Source organism: Globicephala melas, chromosome 13 (genome assembly GCF_963455315.2).
Source record: "Globicephala melas chromosome 13, mGloMel1.2, whole genome shotgun sequence".
NCBI classification, from domain to species: domain Eukaryota; kingdom Metazoa; phylum Chordata; class Mammalia; order Artiodactyla; family Delphinidae; genus Globicephala; species Globicephala melas.
The window spans coordinates 84,631,316-84,655,512 of record NC_083326.1 but is presented as its reverse complement, the minus strand read 5'-3'; the positions used below and the strand labels follow the sequence as shown (position 1 = coordinate 84,655,512).

General features: G+C 51.4%; 1 protein-coding gene across 2 annotated transcripts in view; it reads right to left on the bottom strand.

Annotated features, from left to right (window-relative positions):
• The window catches only part of TMEM132B (transmembrane protein 132B), a 403,314-nt gene that overhangs the window by 377,673 nt on the left and 1,444 nt on the right, over positions 1-24,197 (bottom strand). The window contains exon 1 of one of the 2 annotated variants that reach the window (XM_060310359.1): positions 1,551-1,683. The exons of the other annotated variant lie outside the window; for it this stretch is intronic. Within the exon in view, the coding sequence (XP_060166342.1) occupies positions 1,551-1,617 (67 nt within the window). The 5' untranslated portion in view covers positions 1,618-1,683. Of the gene's footprint in view, positions 1-1,550; positions 1,684-24,197 lie in introns of those variants that run through there. 2 annotated transcript variants of the gene reach the window in all.

Genomic DNA, 24,197 nt, shown 5'->3' with positions numbered 1-24,197 from the left:
CTCGGGGCAGGCAGCTTCTCTGAGAGATTTCCGATATTCACTTAGGAGCACTGACCCCCGTGCAGGGACAAAATCAAGACAAAACTGCAATTTTCCAGTCCAAGGGACTGTGCACTATGGGGAACGGGCTCCAGGGCTTCAGCTAAGAGGAAACAGCCTCGACTCCAGCAACGCGGAGAGCAAAACAGCTATCAGAGCTGCTTATTAGACAAGCAGATTAAAGATTCATCCACGTCAAGCCCAGCACCGCTCTCTACATTGAGCCAAAGCTGAATGCCGATGGATGCCTCTGACAAAAGGCTTTCTCCGAGGGGAAGGCTTTATTAAGTATTTTGGGTCACTTAAGGGCATCTGGAAGGAAGACAGTATTTACTTTTTCCACGCAAATACGTCACACATTAAGTTGGCATACGAGGCTTGCTCCTAACTGCAACCCTCCAAGACAGTTAAAGCTGAAAAGTTACAGTTGTATTCTGCTGCTGCGTTCTGGGTGGCTGTGTGGTTTGTTTATTAAGAAGATGAGAAGAATCTTCTCAAGCAAAAGCTACCTGCTCCCAAATCACGGGTCCTGATGTTAACAGGTTTGGAGAACCGAGCTCTCCAGATGCACATGAATGGTGCTGGTGACTGTCCCGGTTCCTCTGAGCCTTCAGAATTTTCTCCGCGGCTTGGGGTGGGAGGCAGGGAGGAACTGGCATTTTAGGATAAACGGCCTCTAGGACCAACGTGTAGCCACACCAAGGTGGTAGAAAGCTTTCCAAACTCCAGCGGAGACCCAAAATACCTGACTGTTTTGCCTTTCCCACTCGCTAGGTTTCGGCGACAGCTGCGCCGGTGCCAGCGGGGAGCCCGGCTCCACGGTACCCAAGCAATGGCTCTGGCCAGTACCACGTTCCAGGCGGCCCTGCGCGCCCTGAACTGCCTGGCCGCCCTGGGGTCAGGGCGCTGGGGCAGCCCGCGTTTCCAGGAGGCGAGCAGCGGGCTACGCAGCAGCCGAGGGGAGGCCACTTGGGGAGGGGGCACCTTCGGCAGGGATGTAAAAGCAGGAGGGTGGGGAGGGGCTGCGGACCAGCGAGACGGCTCCGACCGAGGCGACCTCAAGGTGGGGCCCCGCAGGTGTCCTGGGAAAGCCGGCGGTGCGTCCGCGGGCATCAGGAAACCGGCAGAAGGGGCCCACCGACTCCCTGCCACCGCAAAACCGCCGCGGGAACCGGGTCCTGGGGGGACGCTGCCCCAAGGCGGGGCGGGGAGGAGACTCGGTTTCTGGAACCCGCCTGGTGAGGCTGAGCGCACCCGGCCGGTTGCCCCCCTTGCGCCCTGAACGGATCCGCAGGGGAGCTGGAGGTTTGGGGAGGAAGGCGGGCGGGCTCTCGCGTTGGGCAAAGGGGTACGGGCTGGAGACCCCTGGCTTCCCAGAGTCTCCCCAGATTTGTGCAAGTCCGGGAGACGCAAGCTACCGGGGACTTGAGAAGGAGGTGGCCGCCCCGTGCGGGAGCCAACTTTATGCGCGGCGGCCGGGGTCGGGGATGGGGTCCGGGGACGCGCGTTACCTGGGCACTGGAGCGCCGTCAGCGCCAGCAGGAGCCCGAGCGGCGGCGCCCGGCCCGGGGGCGGCATGGTCCTCGGCGCGCGGTGGGCCCGGCCCGCGGCTCCCGGGAGCGGCCCCCGCGGCTACGCTCGGGCGCCGGGCATGGCTCGCTCCCAGGGCGCCGCTCTTCCCCAGACGCAGGCGGCCGGCGCTGGCGGCGCTTCCCGGGCTGCGCCTCAGCGCGCTCTCTCGGGCTCGGCCGTGCGCGGCCGGGGAGCCGGGGGCCGCGGGGGCTCAGCGCCTGGCGCCCTGGCTGGCGGCCCCGCACTTGGCCCGACTTGCTCGGCCCCCGCCGCGGCCGCCGCCGCGGCTCCCGCGCCCGGGCGCCCGTCCCATCCCGGTCGCGCCGCCGCCGCCTCTGCCCGCGCCAGCTGCTGGCCGCCCCTCGAGCCAGCGAGAGAGTGAGCGAGCGCGCGAGCGCCTGGGAGGAGGGAGGCGAGGCGGGAGGGGGGAGGGGCCGGGGAGGCCGGGGGAGGGGCCCGCCGCCGGGAGACGGGGCACCAGGCGGCCGCCCGGCGATAGGCGGCGGGACGTGCCACTTCCCGGCGTCCCCGGGGGAGGGCGCCTGGCCGCAGAGGCCTGGGGAGCCCTGCGGGGGTGGTCAGGGCGTTGGCGGGGACCGGGACCGCCGGACGGATGACCTACTGGGCAAAGTGCGGACAGATCCGGGCGCGTTCGGGCCGTAGGCGGGAGTTCCCAAGGTCGCGGGATGAGGGAGACGGGGAGGGTCCTCGGAACGGGGCAGCGACGTCTGGAGGGGCGGTGTCTGCGGGGGACGGACTGGGAGACTGAGCGCAGCCCAGAGGTCCTGGGGTACATCTGGCACAGCTTGGGGGTGCCTGTGGGGAGGGGAGGACAGGGGTGGCCTCCGGGAGTCGGGGGCTACCTGAGGAGTTCCTACAGAGCCCTAGGATCGGGGCTGGGTGCGCTGGCTGGGCGCGGTCAGGGGTCCTGAGCGAGACCGATGGCGCCTCAGGCATGGCGCCCCACGGGTGGCGAGAAGCGGAGACCCTCGGGGGCCCTTCTTTACCCGAGCGAGAGGCCGCGCCTGCCCATTTCTCGCAGGCCCTAAGAGCGCGCGGAGGGAGGGGCGCGGGCCAGAGCGGTCCCCGGAACGGGTTCCCGGCGGCGCGGGGTCAAACAACGACCGCGCGGGGGTGTAGCAGAGGCGGGGATGGGGACCGGGTGGTCAGATTCCTCCAGCCCGTGGGCAGGGCCTCGGCGGGGGCCACAGTACCCGTTTTCCGGAAGTCCTAGATTCCCCCCCTCCCCCGGGCGTCCCAACCCCCAACCCGAGCTAGGCCACGGGGGCGAAACAAAATTGATGAAGCAGAAGCATGCTGGGCGCACGTGCGGACACCGCCCGCAGGCCTCAGATGCCTTGAAAGTTGCCCCACAGCCAGAAGAGCGGGGGCCTGGCGGGGGGGAGGGGTCCACCTGCGTCGGAGTCTTTGCTCTGCCCCCAGCCCCATCATAACAGCCACTGGCTCCAGAGTCTCGGTTCTCCGTGAAAACAGTGGGTCAAACTCTTTGGAAACAGTCAATAAGGCAGCGTACGGAGGGTGAGGCAAAGACGAATTTGGGGAAGACTTCAGAGTCATGGAGTCCTGGCAGAGAATCCCGGCTCTGCCACTCTAGCTGTGCCCTGGAGGGAGTCATTGAACCTCCCCAGCCTCAGTCTCCCCATCTGAGAAATGGAAGCCATTGCAGCATCTGCCTGGTGTCCCAGAACACGTATGTAAAGCCCCTGACCTATGAAGTAAGAGCTCATGTAAAGGGATCCGCTGTCCACATTATCATTCTCATCATGATGGTCATTATTATGATGTATCTGGTTTTCCTCTGTGGGCCCAGCGCGCACATCAGAACAATCCTCTGCCCCTCCCAGCTGGCAAGGAGAGATTGGAGTGGGGGGGGGCGGACAGGGCATCTGCTTCATTAGTACAGACAAGCTCATTAGCAGAGGCGGTACTCAGCTCTTCCTAGATAAAAGAACGAAGAAAGAACTCGGGGCAGGTGGCCAGTCGCAGGCCCAGGTTGATTGCGAGACATAAAGGGATTTTCCCCATAAGCTAATAGACTCCCTTTGCAAGGAACCCATGCCCTGGCTGAGCCCCCTTTGGGCTCAGAGCCTGGGATGCAGGGAGAGCCACATGACAGGCTGGACGGTGGGCGGTCTCCTTGGGACTGGGGTGGCCTTGCACGGGGCCCACCTGTCCCCTCTCTGTGACCATCTCCCCTTTCTTGGGATCCTGCGTGCCCAGCTGCCAAAGCCACCTCTTCTCTTTCCCACTTATTCGTTCATAAGTATTTGCTGAGTGAGCACCTACTGCGTGCCAGGCCCGTGTGCGGTGATGGCAGGGGTGAGTTCTCTAGCTCATAAGAGGGGAAAACCCAAACTCAAGGGATCTCGAGGGACAGCCACCGCAGGGGCACAAAGTAGGAGTGACCCACGGTGCCCCAGGCATCTTGACTAGGCAGCAGGGTTGGGGGAGGGGCTGTGGCCAAGGAGGAGAAGTCATTTTCTAGCAGGGGTGCATGGGGAGGGGTTGAATGGGTCCCGTGAGTCCCCAGGCCAAGGGTCACATGGTATCCCAGTGACGACAGACAGTGATCGCCTGCCTCCGCCCACTCAGGACCACCCTGTCGCACCCCACAGAGCCACCCGCTGCGTCTGCACCCCAGCCGGCCCCACCTCCCTAAGGATCCTGGGCTCGCCCTCTTCCCACCTCTACGTCTTTGCTCTCGCTGTCTCCTACTCTTGGCCCAGCCTTCTGGGGTCTTCCCGCCGCGGCCTCTTCTCCCTTCAGATCTCAGCTCAAATGTGGTCTCCTCAGAAAGGCCTTTCCAGACCACACCACCTAAAACAGACTCCTCCACACAGCCCACTCCCTCTGGAGCCCCGCTCACGTATTGTTCTAAGTCCTGCTGTTCAGGAGCTGAGGTAGACACGGTTCCCCCACTCCCTGATCCAGGCTGACGATGGTGGAACCAGAGGCTGAGAAGAAGGATCTGGTTTTGAAGGTGGCTTTTCCATGCCCGGGCTGTGTGACTTTGGACAAGCCCCTAACCCTCTCTGAGCTCATACGTCAGTAGAGATGAGAACTCCAGCCCTGCCTCAGCCTATCCCGCGGTTGGGTGAGAATTTCTGCATATTAATCAGGCCCCTGAGTCTCTATCTAATGGGAGTATTTCAGGGGTTATTCTGAGCAGAAAAGGCCTTCCTGGATCCTGAAGGTGCGCGGGCAAGGCGGGAGGGACTGGCAGTAGCGACCTAGGAGATCCCAGGCCTCCCACCCCATCCCCCCACCCAGCAAATCCCGGAATCTCACCCCCAGCCTGCTGGCCTCAGAGCTTGGGGCAGGATCATAAGAATTACACAGTTCAAACTCTCCCCTTGTGTACAGATGGGGAAACTGAGGCCAGGAATGGTCCTGCCCTACGTTCTGTAAATGTGGGGAGGCAGATCCAACTAGGAGCCAGCCTCGGCCCCCGGCCCAAGGCCCTCTCCTCCGGGCTAGGCTCCCCCAGGCCCCACCACCGCCTACCTACCCGGCAGCCGCACCCAACGCGGGCCCTCTGGCGCCCTTCCCCGCCCCGCCGCTCTGCTCCAGCTCAGCCCACGCGCCCGCCGGGCAACAAGCGTAGAGCGACATTGCCATCTCGTGGCTGTCGCTGGCACTACGGGCCTGGCCTGAGCAGCGGAAGAAAGACTGCGGAGAGGTCGGGGGCAATGGGGGCACTAAGCAGAGAGACTTCCCCACCACCCCCAACTCGGAGAAGCTTTAAAAGACCCCGTATCCTCTGCACCTCCAACGTTTCCAATCCGCGGGCGGCGATCCCCATCGTGACTCACTAGTCAAGATGTTCTTTGCAAAGAGTGACTGTCTTTGTTTCCCAATGCAAATGCTCACGGTTACCTGAACCGTCGCTGGCATTCTCTCCAGGGAACAGAATCGACTCAATCACTACTCCGCCATCCCGTAAATGGTGGGGCAGGGGAGCGTCTCAAAAAAGCGATCGGGGCTTCCCTGGTGGCGCAGTGATTAAGAATCCGCCTCCCAATGCAGGGTATACTGGTTCGAGCCCTGGTCCAGGAAGATCCCACATGCCGTGGAGCAGCTAAGCCCGAGAGCCACAACTACTGAGCCTGCGCTCTAGAGCCCGTGAGCCACAACTACTGAAGCCTGTGTACCTAGAGCCCGTGCTCCGCAACAAGAGAAGCCACCGCAATGAGAAGGCCGCAAACCGCAACAAAGAGTAGCCCTGGCTCGCCACAACTAGAGAAAGCCCGCGCAGCGACGAAGACCCAATGCAGACAAAAATAATAAAATAAAATAAAAAAGCTATCAAACTCACTTATATAGGAAATCAAGAATGATACCATTCCTGGATATCTGGACCAGTGATGGAAGGAAGGGCGCCCGTTTCTGACAACCTTTCTGGGGACCCAGGACCTCAAGTACCCCATCTCTCTCTGTCCCCTTTCCCCACTTAATTTTTCTGCATAACAGTTACTACTGGCATCATGTGTACAGGAAGTAACTTCTTGACTGCTGGTCTCTTCCACTGCCCCTGTCTTTTTCACCAAATGGCTGGTGTCAAGAACAGTGCTGAGCGCAAGGGGAATGTCCAATAAATAGTGGTCAAGGGGCTTCCCTGGTGGCGCAGTGGTTGAGAGTCCGCCTGCCGATGCAGGGGACACGGGTTCGTGCCCCGGTCTGGGAGGATCCCACATGCCACGGAGCGGCTGGGCCCGTGAGCCGTGGCCACTGAGCCTGCACGTCCGGAGCCTGTGCTCTGCAACGGGAGAGGCCACCAACAGTGAGAGGCCTGCGTATCGCAAAAAAATAAAAATAAAAATAATAGTGGTCAAATGAGCAAATGAATGAAGGACAGTTGATTAAGGGCTGAACCCAGGGAGGCTGCAGAAGCCCTGATGAGCATGTGAAAATGGAGAACAGAAGGGCCTGGAGTTCACTTTCAGGTAGTGCCCCAGAGGGTGGGGAGACCCCCGGGGAGCATCCTAGAGTGTTTATGCAGAAAGCACCATAAACAGCTCGTCCTGTAACTTCCAGCACGGCCTGGAAGCAATAGAAAGTTCCCTGGATGCCCAGGAGCAGTGGGGGGAGTGGGTGTGAGAAAGGTACCAGAGGGGTGGGAATTTTTAGCAAGATTAAAGATGCTAGGGTAGGGACTTCCCTGGTGGTCCAGTGGCTAAGGCTCTGAGCTCCCAATGTAGGGGGCCGGGGTTCCAGCCCTAGTCAGGGAACGAGATCCCATATGCCGCAACTAAGAGTTCACATGCTGCAACCAAAGGATCCCGTGTGCTGCAACTAAGACCCTGTGCAGCCAAATAAATAAATATTTTTTTGATTTTTGAAAAATAAAGATGCTAGGGCAGAACAAAGACTCATCAGGAGCAAGAACATGGTATTTAACACCTGCCGGGCAGGGACTGCTCAGAGTGCTTTGCATGGTTTGTTTTAATTGTCGTAAAATATACATAAAATTTACCATTTTAACTATTTTAAAGTGTCCAATTAAGTGGCATTTAGTACATTTACGATGCTGTGCAGTCATCACTTATATTCAGTTCCAGAACTTTTTCATCACCCAAAGCAAACACCCTGTACCCAGCTACTCTCCCCTCTCTCAGCCCCTGGCAACCACCTGCTCTCTGTCTCTAGGGATTGACCTATTCTGGACATTTTACATGAAAGGGAGCACACGACATGTGATCTTCCGTGTCTGGCTTTCTGCACTTGTTTTCAAGGTCCATCCACATTGTAATATGGATCAGTACTTCATTCCTTTTTATAGCCGAATAATATTCCATCGTGTGGATATGACACCTTTGTTTACCCCTTCAGCTGTTATTGGATATTTGGGTTGTTTCCACCTTTTGGCTGTTATGAATAGTGCTGCTGTAAACACTTGTGTCTAAGTTCTTGTTGCAACACCTGTTGTCCATTTTGGGGGCTGACATGTTTTAACTCACAACCATCCATTTGTTTTCTGATCGAAGAAACTGAGGCACAGAGGGATTAAACAATTTGCCTACGGTCACACTGCCAGCAGGGAGTGGCCGAATCAGATTTGACCCCAGGCAGTCTGACTCCAGGATCCATTAGCCCCCGAGAAGGGCGGGTTTCACCTCCTCCACCCACTGTTGCCTCAGCACAATCCAGGACCCCCAGAAACTCAGCATAGCCCTATCTTCCTTCTCAACAGACTCCCAGTTGGTTTGAGTGGCAGTGTGTCCAGCCCTGGGAGCAGGGGTATGATTCTCATAGGTCTCAACCAACCACAAAGCCTCACACCACGGACTCTTCTGACTGAGGCATATGACCCAGTGTGGACCAATGAGATGTAAAGCAGAGCTGTGGCAAGATTGCTCTCCCTGATCGGATGAAAGAGGCAAAGGGCCCTTTTTCCTCTACACTTCCTTCCTTCTTCTTGGTGTCTTGTAGAGTGAAGGTGTGATAGGAGGGCTCTGGCAGCCTCTTTGGACCTTGAGGAACTGCAGGACCCACCACCAACTACAGATGGCAGAGCAGAAAGACAGAGAGCTCCTGACGACCCTTGAGCCACAGTGTCAGCCCCAGAAGAGCTACCTGCAGGCTTCCAGTGCGTTGAGATGATGTGATAAACTGGGTCGTTTAAGAACTGCCATTTGGACATCCATTACTTGCAGCCGAAAGCAGCCTAATTGGTAAAGTCAGGAAAAACCCAAATAGACTGATATACACTTACCACTCAACAAAATAACTTAAGTCAAAGGGTAGAAAAAATACAGAAAATTGTATTTCCCTTATGCTGACTTTGTGAGGGTTAAATTATTTTTCAAATTATGTGTTCCTGGCAGAAACTCAAAAGATACGAGGATTGAAAAGTCATAACCCACCCCCAGCGATAACCACTCCTAATATCTTAATGTTTTTCCCACTAATTTATTTAAAACGGGCTCACATGGCAAGTATTGTTTTAACTTGCTCTTTGCACTTAATTATACATTATGAACATCTTTCCACGCCATTTAAACATTTTTCTACATGACAGTTTTAACGTGTGCAATCCTATCATTGGAAATGCCATCATTTGTTTAACCAATTTCCACGTGGCTAACATTTGAGGTCATTTACAATTTTTCACTGTTGAAAAGCAACAGTCCCATTCCTACACCTTTATACAGGCTCAAAATTACCTCTTCCGGGTGTAAACCTAAAAAAATTGTCAATGAAAATCTGTGCGGTTGAGGGATTTTCACATCAAGTGCCTCTCGGGGAAGTTGCACCCATTGAAATGCCTATGAGTTCACCGCAGTGCCCATTTGCTCACATCTGGATTTGAGGTCTACAAATTCAACCTTGTCTGTTTTATTTAATTCATTTTTAATATACATTCTCTGGTGTATGCAATTAATGAAAGATTCCCCCTTCAGATTAGTTCTTTATACATTATGAATTTGTAAATACCCAGGAGATGGTGGCCATGAAATTTAGAAATTTAATGAAATCATCACTAGTTGCAATGTTATCCTCACTCATTATCATATCTTAAGCCACTCCTCTTTGGTCGAATCTGTGTGGGAGGGAAGATATGGTACCAATGTCAGGAAAATACTGGGCTTGTCCTGTCTGTGTAGCTCTTTCTCCTGACCACGTATGCCTGTGTACACTTTTAAATACTTTTTGTTTCTCTCACAAATTATATTTAGTCTTTGTTTAGGGGAGCTTCCTGTGGGAAAAGTAGAGAGCATTTAGAACCACACCAGGATTAATGTTAATTAGCTTCTCGGGTTTTCAAAGCAGAGCAGCTCCGCAAAGGTACAGTAAATGATTCAACACAGGACAGGCTGTGTGTCCTTCAACACAGGACACACAGGCTGGGGTGGAACTGTGGAAACATCAATGGAAAAACGAGACCAGTGCTTGGTGGACGTGGTCCTACCCTTAGAGAAACCAAGTTGGAATTGATTGTCTTGTCAAATCACTGCATTTAGCCTGCAAAGGGCCAAGAGATTTCTTGTCTGAGACCGTAGGGCTCAGAGCAGTGTTACATTTTACAATGACACAAGCTTAAGTTAAAAGCGATTTATTGGCTCACACAAAGCGTCCATGGCTTCAGGCTTGGCTGGTTCCAGGATTCTAGGTCAGCATAATGGCAGGAAAGGAGTATCATTGACCACAGCGAGGTCACATGCCTATTTCTGGACCGGTCACTGTGCCCAAGGGGATGGGATATGCTAATTGGTTAATTGTGCCCAAGGGGAGGGGATATGCTAATTGGCCAGGCCTGAGTCACGTGTCCAACTGTGGAGCTGGGAGGGGCCTCAGCTTGCCCAAACCGCACCCCCATGGTGGGGAGAGGTGAGTGTCCCTAGAAGAGCCAAGGTGCTTTTTCAGGAGATGGATACATAGAGAATCAAAGGACAGATGTCCACTGCAGGTGGATTCCGTGTGAAAAACAGACCTGGAAAGGACACTGCTCTGTCGATGAGGGAGCTTCCGCCTCACGCTTACAATCCCCAAATGCCCGTTCATTCAGCAGGCGGAAGACGGAGGTGAAGGCATGCTTATGCTCTTAAATGCGTAAAAACAGAATTTTAAATGTGGTTGCATTTCCTTAAGCATATTTGCGTTGAGCAAGTCCTGCACTTTGAACCCTAGAGCTGGAGTACCCCAAGTTTTCACAGCAACACCTGTTAGTAAGGCAGGAGGTCTTGGTTAAACATACAAGCAGAGAAAAACGCAAACCAGAGCATCATTAATGAAATTTTCAGCATGTTCGGGTCCAGTCATTACCCTACCCCGGAGGAGGAAACCCGCCGTTATGAGCTCAAGTGCCCAGGTATGCGTGCCCTTTAATATCTGATCAGTTGAATATGATCATCTTTGTCTTACTGTTTAAGACCTTCCAATGTAACAAACCGTTTAACCATCCCAGTAAAGTCAGAGGGGGGGTTTATCCCCATTTTACAGATCAAGAAACTGAGGCTCAGGGGTTTAATCAGTTTGCTCCAAGTCGTTCAGAAAGCAGAGCTGGGGTTTGAACCGAGACCCAGCTGTCCCCAGAGTCCTGTCTTAGGCACCGCAGTGCGCTTCCTCTGTCTCGTCAGAAAGCTACCCCTGATGTCAAGACGCAGAGTTGCCTGCCAGAGGGATAAAGCACTATCTCTGGGTCACATCCACCCCTCAGAAGAACTGCCTCGCTAGCTTGGTCACACAGTTAACTACTGAGAACTGCTTAAACTTTTCCACCACGTTGAACTTGAACAGGAAATAACAACCGGCGCTATTAGGACTGAGGATGGAACCTCACATACAAAAACTGATCGGCTGGGAAAGCAGGGACCTGGCATGAAAATTCATGTGCGTTAGAGATGCCAAAGTACTGAGCTCCGCGGTGGCCTCAGGCAGACCCAGCACCTGTTCTGGGGCAGGGGAGGCCACCGAGTTTATTAAATGCAGCTGCGGAAGTCCCCCTGGGTATGGCATCCTTGGAACCACACCATCTAAATTTCACGGCAATCATCTCCTTGATAGTCACAAATTCATAATGTATAATGAACTAATCTGAAGTGGAAATCTTTTATTAATTGCATACAACAGAGCGTGTATATTAAAAATGAATATATGAAACAAATGAGGTTGAGTCTGTAGATCTCCGATAAACTGGCCGTGGAAGGAACCTTCATACACATGACTCCTTGGGATTTGAGGAGTGGGCCACTGGCTGAGAAGGCTCTCGAAGAGGCTTATGCCTTCCGCTGTCGTTGGGTAGGTCCCCAGGCAGGGTGTGAGCGCTCCCGCCAGGAGAGTGGGCACTGTTTTGTGTCCTGGCTTTTGCTAATGTCTGCTGCACGTTTCAGAAACACAAGTGAGTCTCCGAGTGGGAGATGCTGTGTTGCCTGAATCCACAGAGACGTTGGGATATCTGAGGGCACTCAAGGACACACAGCTAACAAGTGGCAGAGCTTAGATTGGACCCCCATCACTCTCTTTCCATGCTGGCCCTCGGCTTCTCCTATCTTTGTGATTTACAGAACAGAACTCGCCTTCCATCCCTAGAGGTGGAGGCTCTGAGCATGACACTGGCCATGGGCTGATCTTGAGGTCAGGGCTGCTGGGCCACCACCACCCACAAGCCCCCCGTCAGCCCCCAGGGCCACCTTGCCTGGTGCCAGGAGCCCTCTCTCCCTGCTGAAGCGAGGCCTAATTTCTGAGGCTCCTCGGGAGAGCTCATGCAGCTGAAATGGGAGGCTGGAAACGCTAAGTATAACCGCTTGAAGCAGTGCTGACAGCTTCTTGCAGAACGAAGGTCCTGATTATATAACAGGCTGCCTGGGGAAGGAGGACTTGTGCCTGTTCAGGTTTTGCCAAAAAAAGGAAAAGGAAAAGGAAAAACAAATGAAGAAAGTCAAAACTGTCCTCCTTAACCCTCACTCACTCATTCTTTGGACAAATATTTATTGAGCCCCTACTCTGTGCCAGGCACTGTTGTGGGCATTGGGGACTGGACAGAGAATCAGACCAATTTCCCTGCTCAGGGGAAGCTGACCTTCTAGCGTGGGGAGAGAGACTATAAACCAAATAAACTGGCAAAATATATAGCAGGTCAGATGAAAATAAGTGCAAAGAAGAGAAATAAAACAGGTAAAGAAGTATTTTTAGAGTGGACGGGAAGGGAGTCAGAAAAAGCTTCACTACAAAGACAACATCTGAGCAAATATTTAAAAGAGTGAGACATGGGTGCTGTGGGGTGAGCCTTTCAGGAAGTGGGAACAGGGAGTGCAAAGGCCCTGGGGTTGGATGGTGCTGCTATTAAAAAGGCACAAATGGAGACCCATAGCCCAGATTGGGGCCTTTGCAGACACCATGGACCAAAGAAGGTGACTCCCAGCAACCAGAAAACAAAAGGTGCCGCTGCCAACGAGGACACGTGGTTGGGCCGGAAATGGCTTCCGATGCGGGCGTAAGAGGGAGGGATGGGGGGTGGGGGGTGGATTCCTTCATGCGTTCTTTGGTAGGCAGAATTCTAAGATTTGGGCCCTGTAAAATCCCCAGCACTGTGAATATGATGGATTTGAGTCCTGGATTATTCCTGTGATTAGGTTATGTTATATGGTCCAGTTGACTTTAAGAAAGGGAGGTTATCCGGGACTTCCCTGGTGGCGCAGTGGTTAAGAATGCGCCTGCCAATGCAGGGCACACGGGTTTGAGCCCTGGTCTGGGAAGATCCCACATGCCGTGGAGCAACTAGGCCCGTGAGCCACAACTACTGAAGCCTGAGCACCTAGAGCCCGTGCTCTGCAACAAGGGAAGCCACTGCAATGAGAAGCCCGCGCACCGCAGCGAAGAGCAGCCCCCGCTCGCCACAACTAGAGAATGCCCGCGCACAGCAACGAAGACCCAACGCAGCCAAAAATAAATAATTTTTTAAAAAAAAGAAAGAAAGGGAGGTTATCTCAGGTGACCCCTTAAAAGCAACTGGAAGTGGGACTTCCCTGGTGGCACAGTGGTTAAGAATCCACCTGCCAATGCAGGGGACAGGGGTTCAAGCCCTGGTCCGGGAAGATCCCACACGCCCCGGAGCAGCTAAGCCCCTGCACCACAACTACTGAGCCTGTGCTCTAGACCCTGCGAGCCACAACTACTGAAGCCCGCGCACCTGGAACCCATGCTCCACAACAAGAGAAGCCACCGCAATGAGAAGCCCGCGCACCGCAACGAAGACCCAATGCAGCCAAAAATAATAAGAAATCGTAATTTTTAAAAAAAAGTGACTGGAAGTGAGATTCTCCACTGCTGGCTTTGAAGCCTCCCAAGCCTCTGCAGCCCCGTCTCCTACTGTGCTCTTCCCCTCTCTGTGTGCTGGCCAGCTGGCTCTCCTTCCCTTCCTAAACACACCAAAAGCTCGCTCACCTCAGGGCCTTTGCACTTGCTGATTTCTCTGCCCCAGATCATCACATGCCTGGCCTCTTCTCATCTTTCCAGTGTCTCCTGAAATATCACCTCCTCGGAGACCTTTGCCAGCCAGCCCATCTGAAGAAGCCCTGCCCACCCGCAAATCTATTTACTCGCCTAGCTTTACCTCTTCATAGCATGTATCATTCTCATATGTTATTGGATTTATTAATTCGCTTGTTGCTTATCTTTTCCACTGGAATATAAGCTCCTGCACTGCAGAAAGCATGTCTTCCTCTATTTCAAAGAGTTTAGAACAGCTCTTGGGGCACAGAAGACACTCAGTAAATATCCATTGACTGAATGATTGGAAAATTCCTCTGATTAGTCAGTGGTTGTTTTTATTTCTTCCAAGGGGTGGGGGGAAAAGCACTGAATAAGGAATAATTCATGGAAAAATGAAAATCCTAAGCTACAGCAAGACAGTCATTTGCATAATGACAAGCTTCTGATTTTTTAATATAATTCCACCTCCAAAGTAAAATGTTAGCTATTCAAATGAAGCCAGGCCCCATGAAAGGGCTCAAATAAACAGGAGCGGGAATCACAAGGGTGGAAATCAAAATCCTTCTGTGGTTGTTTCCCCTCCATCACAGAACGATTTTAGTTTTTGCCATCTAGAACTTGCCAGCTTTTCCAAGCACTGTTAGCTATCTAACCCAGCGTCCATTCCCAACTTCTTTCTCTCTTTCCTCCTCACTCTCTTAGAGATGAGAAAGCTGAATAGTCATTTTCCCAGACTCTCTTGAAGATCTACTTCTATCCAGTAAGATGGAATGGAAGAGATCTAGAGATAGTCTGGGAATGCCTTCGCCTCCCAGAAATAGGAACAGAGGTACCTGACCAGGCCCTAGCCCTTCTTCCTGCTTTAAATGTCACCATGATGGCTGGAGTTGCAGCAGCCATCTTGTGACCATGAGGAGAAGGCCAAGAGAATCAGAGATGAGCCCTTAAATTACTGAGCAGCTTTATCATCATCCAAATATAACCACCTCTACAATTCTTGATATATGAGAAAAGTAAATCCTTATTAAGACACAATAGTGAGGTTTCCTGTTACCTCCAAGCAAAAATCATTTCCTAGGGCTTCCCTGGTGGTGCACTGGTTGAGAGTCCGTCTGCCGATGCAGGGGACGCAGGTTCGGGCCCCGGGTCGGGAAGATCCCACGTGCCATGGAGCAGCTGGGCCCATGAGCCATGGCCACTGAGCCTGTGCGTCCCGAGCCTGTGCTCTGCAACGGGAGAGGCCACAACAGTGAGAGGCCCGCATACCGCAAAAAAAAAAAAAATCATTTCCTACCAATATACAAGCTGTGTGGTTACAGACAACTCCCCGTAAGTGAATAAAATTTTGTCTTTTGTCAAAGCAGTTTCATACCCATGATCTCATCTTACCATCACAACACCCCTCAGAGTTTGAGTGAACAGACTCTAGTCTCCCCATCTGGTAGATTAAAAACTCTGAGATTCAGAGAGGTGAAGCGACTTGCCAAGCGTCACACAGCTATGTGGTGAAACCTGAGACTCAGAACTACAACCTGGGCTTCCAAATTCCTACTCCAACACATGGAAAGACAAGAACCCATCATATCAAATAGGATCCCTTAGAAGAAAACCTTCATCATAAACCTATGTTTTATGGCTTTAGACCAACAGAAAACTGTCATAAGCCATTTAGAAACCCAGGACCCAAGTGGTCCAGTAGTTGGCCCTCCAGATCCACAGATTTCGCCTCCCCAGATTCAACCAACCATGAATCCGTGGATGCCAAACCAGTGAACGCGAGGGCAGGCTATTCACTGTACTAGGTCATTTTATACACAGGACTTGAGCGTCCAAGGATTTTCGTATCTGCAGGCGCTCTAGGAAGCGAGCTCCCCTGGACACTACATTGTGGGATGACTACACTGTGGTCAGATTAACACTGCCCATCAATCATAAAGAAATTCCAAAATAACTCAAGGTCCTTTTTTTTTTTTTTTTTTAGTAACAACCTCCTGGTCTCTTTTTTCTTTCGGCTGCACCACACGGCATGCGGGATCTTAGTTCCCCCACCAGGGATTTAACCACTGGACTGCCAAGGAAGTCCCAGGGTCCTTATTTACATTTACAGTTACTTTACCATAAAGGACACTCCACAGAAAAATATTTCTTAAAATTCTCCTTTCCCTGGTCCACATCCCTCCTACTTCATGCCTCCTCTCCTTCCTCCAGACCTTCCTGAAACCTTCTCTCCCAGACTCCCAGGTCTTTCTCCCTGAGCCAGTTGTCACATGATTATCTCTTAGTCCCAAATCCACCCTTCTTTGCCCTGCTTCAGGACACTGGAGCTGGCCCCGTGAGCATTTCTCCTCTGCCAGCTGGTAGAATGTGGGGCTCTGTCCATAGAGGCATTAGGTGGGCAGTCCCTGCTCTTTTATTCAGAGCAGAAGCCCAGCTGCTCTCACACAGGAGTTTCAGCAGCGCTGCAGGTCCTCCTCTCCTCACCTGGCAGCCCGAAGTACACCCTCAGACCACACTCTCCCCAGCCTGTGGGCCACTCCCAGAGAGCAGCTCACACCCTCCAGCAGTGGAGGACTGTATATACGGACCAGCTGCAGCCTTCACCTTCTGACACGCTTCCTCACTCCAGCAGCCTGCGGGGGTTTTGTTTGCTTGTTGTTGTTTTTTTTCGCCGCACCACACAGCATGCAGGATCTCCGTTCCCAGAGCAGGGATTGAACCCACGCCCCCTCCAGTGGAAGCGCAGAGTCTTAACTACTGGACCGCCAGGGAAGTCCCAGACTGCGTGTTCCTGTGGTCGCTGTGCCCTCTTCAAAGAATCTCAGCCTCGGGAAGGAGGGAGGGGCTGTGGTCCGTTCATTGTCCTCTTTCCTTCAGCTGTTCTTTTGCACCTGCTGCTTCTGGACCCCTCAGGGTCTTCTTTTACCCCCCCCCTTTCTTTTTCAATTTGGCAGCACCGCGTGGCATGCAGAATCTTAGTTCCCCCACCAGGGATTGAACCCGAGCCCGCTGCAGTGGAAGCGCGGAGTCCTAACCACTGGACCGCCAGGGAAGTCCGTTCTTTTACCCCTTTAGTTAGTTAACCACCTCTTCAGAGCTAATGATTCTTTGTAGCCAGCATTTCCTGTTCAAATTACTGATGTCATTTCTGTCTCCTAGTTGGACCTTGACTGATACAGAACTCGCTGTGGGAATGATTCCAGGACACAGACCCTGAAAGATGGGATTTTGAGATTATGTTGTTCGTCTCCTTGGGGTTGAGGGCAGTACAGAGAGTTTGGCAATGTGTAATATATATACCCATATAGGGCTGGATAATATTGTGTACTCGTTTTATCCTTGTCCTCCTATCTAGCAGGTGACAGACACTGGCTTATTATCTCAAGGAGGGGATGTGGCGTCCATGAAAGTAGATACAAAAGCCTTTAGGTTTTATCCTTTTGTCTTCCAAAACCCCCAGCTCTTTAGTTCTAGGAGGCTAAATTCAAATGCCCACAGGAATCGAGCTAAGTAACATAAATGAGTGAAACAGCGCAGTTGCAGAGCAGTAGGGAGTGGTATGGACTGTGGTAAACTGGAGGATGCGCGATCTGCTTCACGGCATTCACATTTCCTTGTTAAGGAGCGATCCTGGGGAACAGGTAGGCATGTCCCCGGACTGACTGAGAAATCAGGAAAGCACAGGGGAATCGGGGCTCAAAATAGAAATACATTTGAGCAGTAGAGAAAGGAAAGGGAATTATTATGGGAAACATCTGTCACATGGAGCATCCTTTCTACATGTGGGAAATTCCCCACCGTCCGAGTCTTCATGAGAACAGCAGCTGCCTTTCATCATCAATGACAACTGATACATTTAAAAGCATAACAGTAATGCCTCAAACTCAGAATGCTTGCTCAGTTACTTCTTCGACCTCCTTCACGTATATTCTGTCATTTAATTCGCACACCCCTAGGGGGGTAGGCACAGTTATCATCCCCATTTTGCAGATGAGCAAACTGAGGCATACACGGCACCCAGGGTCGCACAGATAAGTGGCAGAGCCTAGATGTGAACCCACCCAGTCTGTCTCCAGAGTCTGTGTGCTTAACGCCTGACCTGCCTTTCAGCAAGGGCGCGAGTGTGTGACAGAGCCTGGCTGACTCGACTTTGAATTGAGAACTCCTGGCCTGAAGAAGCAGACATGGAGAAGCTATTCTGGTGGCCGCAGCCATGTCCAGTGTCCGGGGGCATCCAGGTCCAGCAGCAGTGGCCTCATCAGACTCTGTGGCGTGCTTCTCTGTCTGGACATCCTCGTTCTATTTATCCGGGGAGTATATTTTTGCAGTTTCTCAACAACCCTGTGAGCTCCCCTGGCATCGTTACAATAAATTCCTCTTCAGCTTGAAGCAGCTGGACTCTGTACCCGGCTCACTCACATCCGGGTACCCTGACAGGTACGACTCTATCTGATGCACACCTGTGCTCTGGGGCCGCTGCGCTTACAGTAAGCTCCCTCGGGACCTGAGCATCTTTAAGAGAGATTCTGGTCTTTGCAACTCACCAGTCCTGGATTCAGATGACCCTGGCTTTCCAAACTCTGAGGCCGTACCAGGAAGGGACCGAGACTGCAAGGTAAGCTCTGCTCCAGAATGATCACAGCTGTCCTGGTGACAGCGGCCAGGACCGCAGTGGAGTGTGTGGTTTGGAGCTGATCCAGATGAGGTACCTCGAGCTGATCCAGATGAGGTTTTTATCGCAGTTCATCATTATTAAGAATTAGCTCTGTGTCATTAGCACACCAAGCTATCGACTCAAATCCATCCCACCATCTGGAAGGGGCTTCTGCAAACAGCATGGGGCTCAGATGGATTTGTTAGGAGAGCCGTGAGCGGAGATCAGCTGAGAGGGAGGGACAGACAGAGCGAGAAAGAGAAATAAAGTGAGAGACGGAGAGAGAGACAGAGAGTGAGAAACAGGAACAGGGTGGGATCCGCTTGCCATCTGCCCATGTCATAGATGCGGCTGCTGAGTCCCAGAAGAGGTGATGTGACAGGCTGGCTGAAGGCCAGGCCTCCTGATTTCACAGCCTTCCAAGGCAGACCTGATGTTGGTGCCTGACCAGCAATGATTCCCCTTCTATTCTGGCAAGGGGACCCGGATTTTCCTTTGGGGGACTACAGCTCTCTTCTTTGGGTCAAGTTGTTTAGACATGGACGACCCCGCCCACAAGTGGCCACATGACCCAAGTCTGGCCAATCAGATTCACAGGGAGGGTTCCAGGATAAGCACGTAACCCAACTTCAACCAACAGAAGCAAGGCCTGAGAATTTTGCTGTAACTCTTGGTAAAGTTGTGTTCCTTGCCCCTGGGAAGTCCAACCTCTTAGAAAATGACCCTGGTGTGTTAGTTGGGTGGTCTGGGACGCAGACACTGAGATGAGGTTAGGAGAGAAAGAGACTTATTGGAGGTGACACCTGTGAAAGATATTGAATAGAAGTGGGGGGGAGGGAAGCAGGAGTGGGCAGAAGCTTTCAGACCATCATGCAGATCTGACCACACAATGCAACAGCATAAGCACTGAGCAGAAACGACCAAGCCCTCATCCCACCACCATTGGCTGGGGTCACCTGGGATCAGCAAGGCCGGGCCTCAAAAGCTCAGGCAGACCCTGAGGGAGCTACAGCAGGAGGCTGTCAGCAAACTGCACTCCTGGTGCTGATGACAGACTCCTCCTCCAAAGGAGATCCAGCCGCACGCCTCCTGGTGGGGACACATGGAACTGCGGGTGGCCTTCTTGCCCGACAGTGACTCCAATGCTGAGGACAGCAGACCCTTGGTGAGATGGACGGAGAGCACTGGAACATTGTTGGAGCTCCTGGATCCAGCCATGCTTGAAATCCGTTCTCGGGCTTCAGTCGTATTAACCAATAAAGTCTTGCCTTTTCCTTAAGCCAGATGTGTCAAGTTTCTGTCACTTGCCCTCCAAGCATCTGACTAACATTCTTAGTCAAGTCAGCTTCTTTAAGTTCAACAAGTGAATATTTTAGTTAGTGGAATCCCGTCAAAACATCTTCACAGATCAAACTGTCTGAGCAGGAGACCAGAGCCTGTTGTGTCAACACGTTCTATCCCCTCAGCCCTAGCGACTGGGTCAAGCACAGCCATGTGACACAGTGTTGTGATCTAGCTCTACAACAAATGTTAGGAAGTTACATTCACATTTCTGCCTCTGAAAGACATTCAGATATTAACAATTAAGTGACTAAAATGAAACGATCTCATTGATAGTCTTTTATGGGATAAAGTAGGTAATCACATTTTTCTCTGAGATTCAATAATAAATTCAAAGTGGTGGCCCAGAGTACAGACCCTGGGGCCAGCCCACCTGGGTTTGAGCCCAGCTCCAGAACTTTCGGGCTGTGTGACCTCGGGCAAGTCACTCAGACTTTGTGCCTAGACTTCTTCATCTGTAAAATGGGGGAAATGATAGCACCCACCCCAGGGGCCTGGCAGGAAGATTAAATGCATTACTCCGTGTAAGTGTGCCTAGGACAGTGACTGCTGCGTAACAAGTGTTACATATAACCGTCACCATCTAAAACGTTTCCAACGCTGCCCTTACACATCTCCGTTTTCCCGAACTTGACCTTTGTACAAAAGCAAAGGCTGCTCCCCACCCCCACCCCCCCAGATTAGAGGGAGCCGGCGGGCAGAGCGAGCGCCAGCCACCACCTTCTGTCTGTCTTCCTCTGAGGAAAAAAACATGCAAGCAAAGACGAGGCTCTGTAACCCATCTGAGTGTCTCATTACAATTATCTAATGCTATTGCAGGCTTTGTGTTCTATTTGGCAACTTGTTAAAGTAATTGAACAAATTATAACTAAGGAACAATTATAATGAAGTTTGTAATTAGGTCCTTAAAACAATTAATATGGAAAATATTTCAGATGCTTTTTCAAAAACGGTACTCAAGTGAGGTGAGGCAGATTCAGAAATCAGAGAAAGCTAAGGATGCTTTCTCTGGTTTCTAACGAATAAAGTCCCCCCCAAATCATTATCCGGCATCCATAGGCTAATTTGAATGAGACAGTGGATGTGAGTGTGTAACCCAAGGCATGGCACATCGTAGGTGTACAAGAAATATGAGTTCCTTCCCTCCCATTGGCAGGAAGGTCAATGAGGGAAGACAACGTCATCTATTGCTGTCTGCGGTTTTTTATTTCTTTTTTCAATTTTTATTTTATTCTGGAGTATAGTTGATCTACTATGTTCTGTTTGTTTTAGGTGTACAGCAATGTGATTCAGTTATACACAGACATATATCTATTCTTTTTTGGGTTATTTCCCCATATAGGTTATGATAGTGTTGAGTAGAGTTCCCTGGGGTCTACAGTAGGTCCTTGTTGATTATCTAATTTATATATATTAGTGTGTACATGTTCATCCCAACCTCCAAATTTATCCCTCTTCCCCCGCCATTTCCCCTTTGGTAACCAGATGTTTGTTTTCTAAGTCTGAGTCTGTTTCTGTTTTGTAAATTAGTTCATTTGTATCAATTTTTAGATTCCACAAAGAAGTGATATCAAATGGTATTTGTCTTTCTCTGTCTGACTCACTTAGTATGATCATCTCTAGGTCCATCCATGTTGCTGCCAATGGCACGATTTCACTTTTTGTCCTGTCATCTGTGTTATATGGGGCCTCGCGGGGAGCTCTATAGTGGAGAACCCTGTCAGACCCCACCTCGGCCAAGGGATCACTCTGCATCATGTTTTCAACGTTTACCCATGTTATAGCACGTATCAGAATTTTATTCCCTTTTATAGCTAAATAATATTCCACTGTATGGAGAGACCACGTTTTGTTTATCCATTCATCTGTTGATGGACATTTGGGTTGTTTCTACCTTTTGGCTACTGGGAGTAATGCTGCTATGAACATGGGTGTACAAATATCTGTTTTGAGTCTCGGCATTCAGTTCTTTTGGGTACATACCTAGGAGCGGAATTGCTGGGTCACATGGTAACTCTGTGTTTAACTTTTTGAGGAGCTGCCAAACCGTTTTCCAAGCAGCTGCGGCATTTTATATCCCACCAGCAATGCAAAGGGTTGATTTTTCCACATCCTCACCAAAGCTCAATTTTTGCACACACATAGATAAGCTCAAGTAACTACCACAGGGATCAAGATATAGAACATTTCCTGCACCCCAGAGGCCAACCTCGTGGGCATGCGTATTGGTGAAAAGCTCCCCAGCAACCGGGTCCGAGAACCACGCCCTTAAGTCTTTGCGGCCGACTCTCTGGGAAGGCTGGCTGATTCCCAACCTAAAAATAAACCTCAGGTCTGAAGATGGAATATTAAAAATGACATTGTCACCTTGACAGAGTGGCTAATAATGCCACAGTGGGCAGAAGCCCGTCAATCATGGGCTGCCGCCTTCCTCTGGAGAGCTGAGGAAGACTCGGGGATGCAAGGGGTTGCGGGACGGATGCAGGACTCACCCGAGTGGATGCCCGGCTGTCCATGCCCTGCACAGAAATCTCCGCCTGCAGCTCCCCAGGCCTCTCCCCAAACTGTGAACGTGAAATCTAGCAGCCAGGCAGAAGGGCTCACCTCCCCAAATTCAATTTGCAAGGTCAACCATGCAAGAACCCAGGCCTAATGGAATTGTCACATCTGTGTCGCAGCCATTTACAACATGCTCTTGCGGGGTCTGAACATGAAAGCAATTATGTGATACATACTTTGGCAAGAGCCTGAGGTCCCCATCTGGGGGAGAGAGACACTGCCGAGTGAGGTTATTTAAAAAGAAAGACAGAAAAGAAAAGAAAAGGAAAAAAGCCACAAAAACAGAATCATTATGAAAATTTGAAAATTTCCGCTTCCCCAGAAATCACATGTGAAGACCCAAGAATCAGAATCCTTTTAAAAGCTCCATTGTCTTAAGAGTATAAATAGCATGCTGTGAACAAGCCACAACTTCAATCAAGCTGGAATAACGGGAAGGACCATTCATGGAACGTCGTCTTTTAACATTTCATGACACATGAATTGATTCTCCTCCAAATCTAATTAGAGGCTCAAACATATGAGAGGGTTTGTGACGGCGTCAAAGTGACTTGGAAACCGTATGTGGCAACTGATCCTCCTCACTGAGGTGTGATTTTTTTTTTAATCAATCTAGACACGCAAGAACTACCCACCCCACCCCCCAAAAAAGAACTACCCAGAAAAAGGACCACAGAATGAGGTTTTGATTATCAAGAAGGGGATTCTCTCCACTCTGCAAGCCCTTTCCAAAAGGCTCAAGAGGAAGGTCAGGACCAGCGCCTGGCATCCAGCCCTGAGTGGCCTCGGGCGAGTTCCTTGAACTTGGTGCCTTATTCCCCATCTGCAAAATGGGGATAATGATGACATTGACCTCCCAGGCTCACAGTCAGGATCACGCCCTTGCAACAGTGCCCAGCACATGGGCGATGTTGCCTATTATTAGCACCAGCCAGCCTAAGGCCCAGACAAATGGCTCCAGGCACTGAAGCTGTGGTCCTGAGCCCCACATCCGTTATAGAAGGACAGCTAAACAGACAGTCCAGCAGGCGCCACAGCCCTTGGCCACCAGGACAGCCCAGACTGACGAGAAACAAGCTCGTTGCCTTTGGCACCTGGCACCTGGTTCAGATGTCAGCGCACACAGGGGACCCAGGCCGTCATTATCAGCACTGCAGGCCCACCGTCTGCTTGATGCGGTGTGACATTCATCAGCTCCTTCCAGCGCAGCCTGGGTGGGAAATGAGCACGAGCCGCACCCTCCGGCAAACACCTTTGCTGCTTCCTGTTCCCACCAGTGGTCCTTAAGCATCGCGGCAGGTTGAGGACCCCTGCTCAGGGCGACTCAGGCCTTCCTTCCTACATGGGGACCACACTCCAGCAGGTGTGGCCAATCAGAACCTTCCATTCCCCTGGTCACAGTGACTGTGCTCATGACCTTGGCCAGACCAGGCCTTTTGTTGGAACTTAGGCAATAAGTCAGAGATTAACACCTATGCAGAAGAAAGTAGGGACAAGATTTTACAGCAGTAGATGATGTTTATTGAGTGCCTACTATATGCCTGGCACTATCTATAGGCAATGTGCTTACTTCACTCTCACCACAACTCTGTGAGTGCATAGTCTTTTTAATCCTCACTTTTATAGATGGGGAAATGACGCTCAGAGAGGGTAAGTAAATTCTCTATGGCCACACAGACAGCGGAAGAGCCATAATTCAGATCTAGGCAGCTGGTTCCAGGGTAAAGGCGACAGACTTAGTGAAACAGAATGCTCAGTTAAGTTTGAATTTCAGATAAACAATGAATATTTTTTTGGTATAAATATGTCCTATGTAATGTTGGGGACATACTTACACTAAAAAGCTATTCACTGTGTATCTAAAATTCAAATTTAACTGAGTTTCCTGTATTCTATCTGGCAACCTAATTCCAGAGCCCATGCTCTTAACCACTACACCCTACTGCCCTTACAAGATGCCATGAGAGCATGATGCTGAATGCTGATCACATCATCCCAGCTCCTGGATCCCGCTGTGCCTGAAGCCTGTGATAAGAGATGGCTTTTTGTCACGGTGCCAGTCCCAGTTCAAACGAGCATTTTA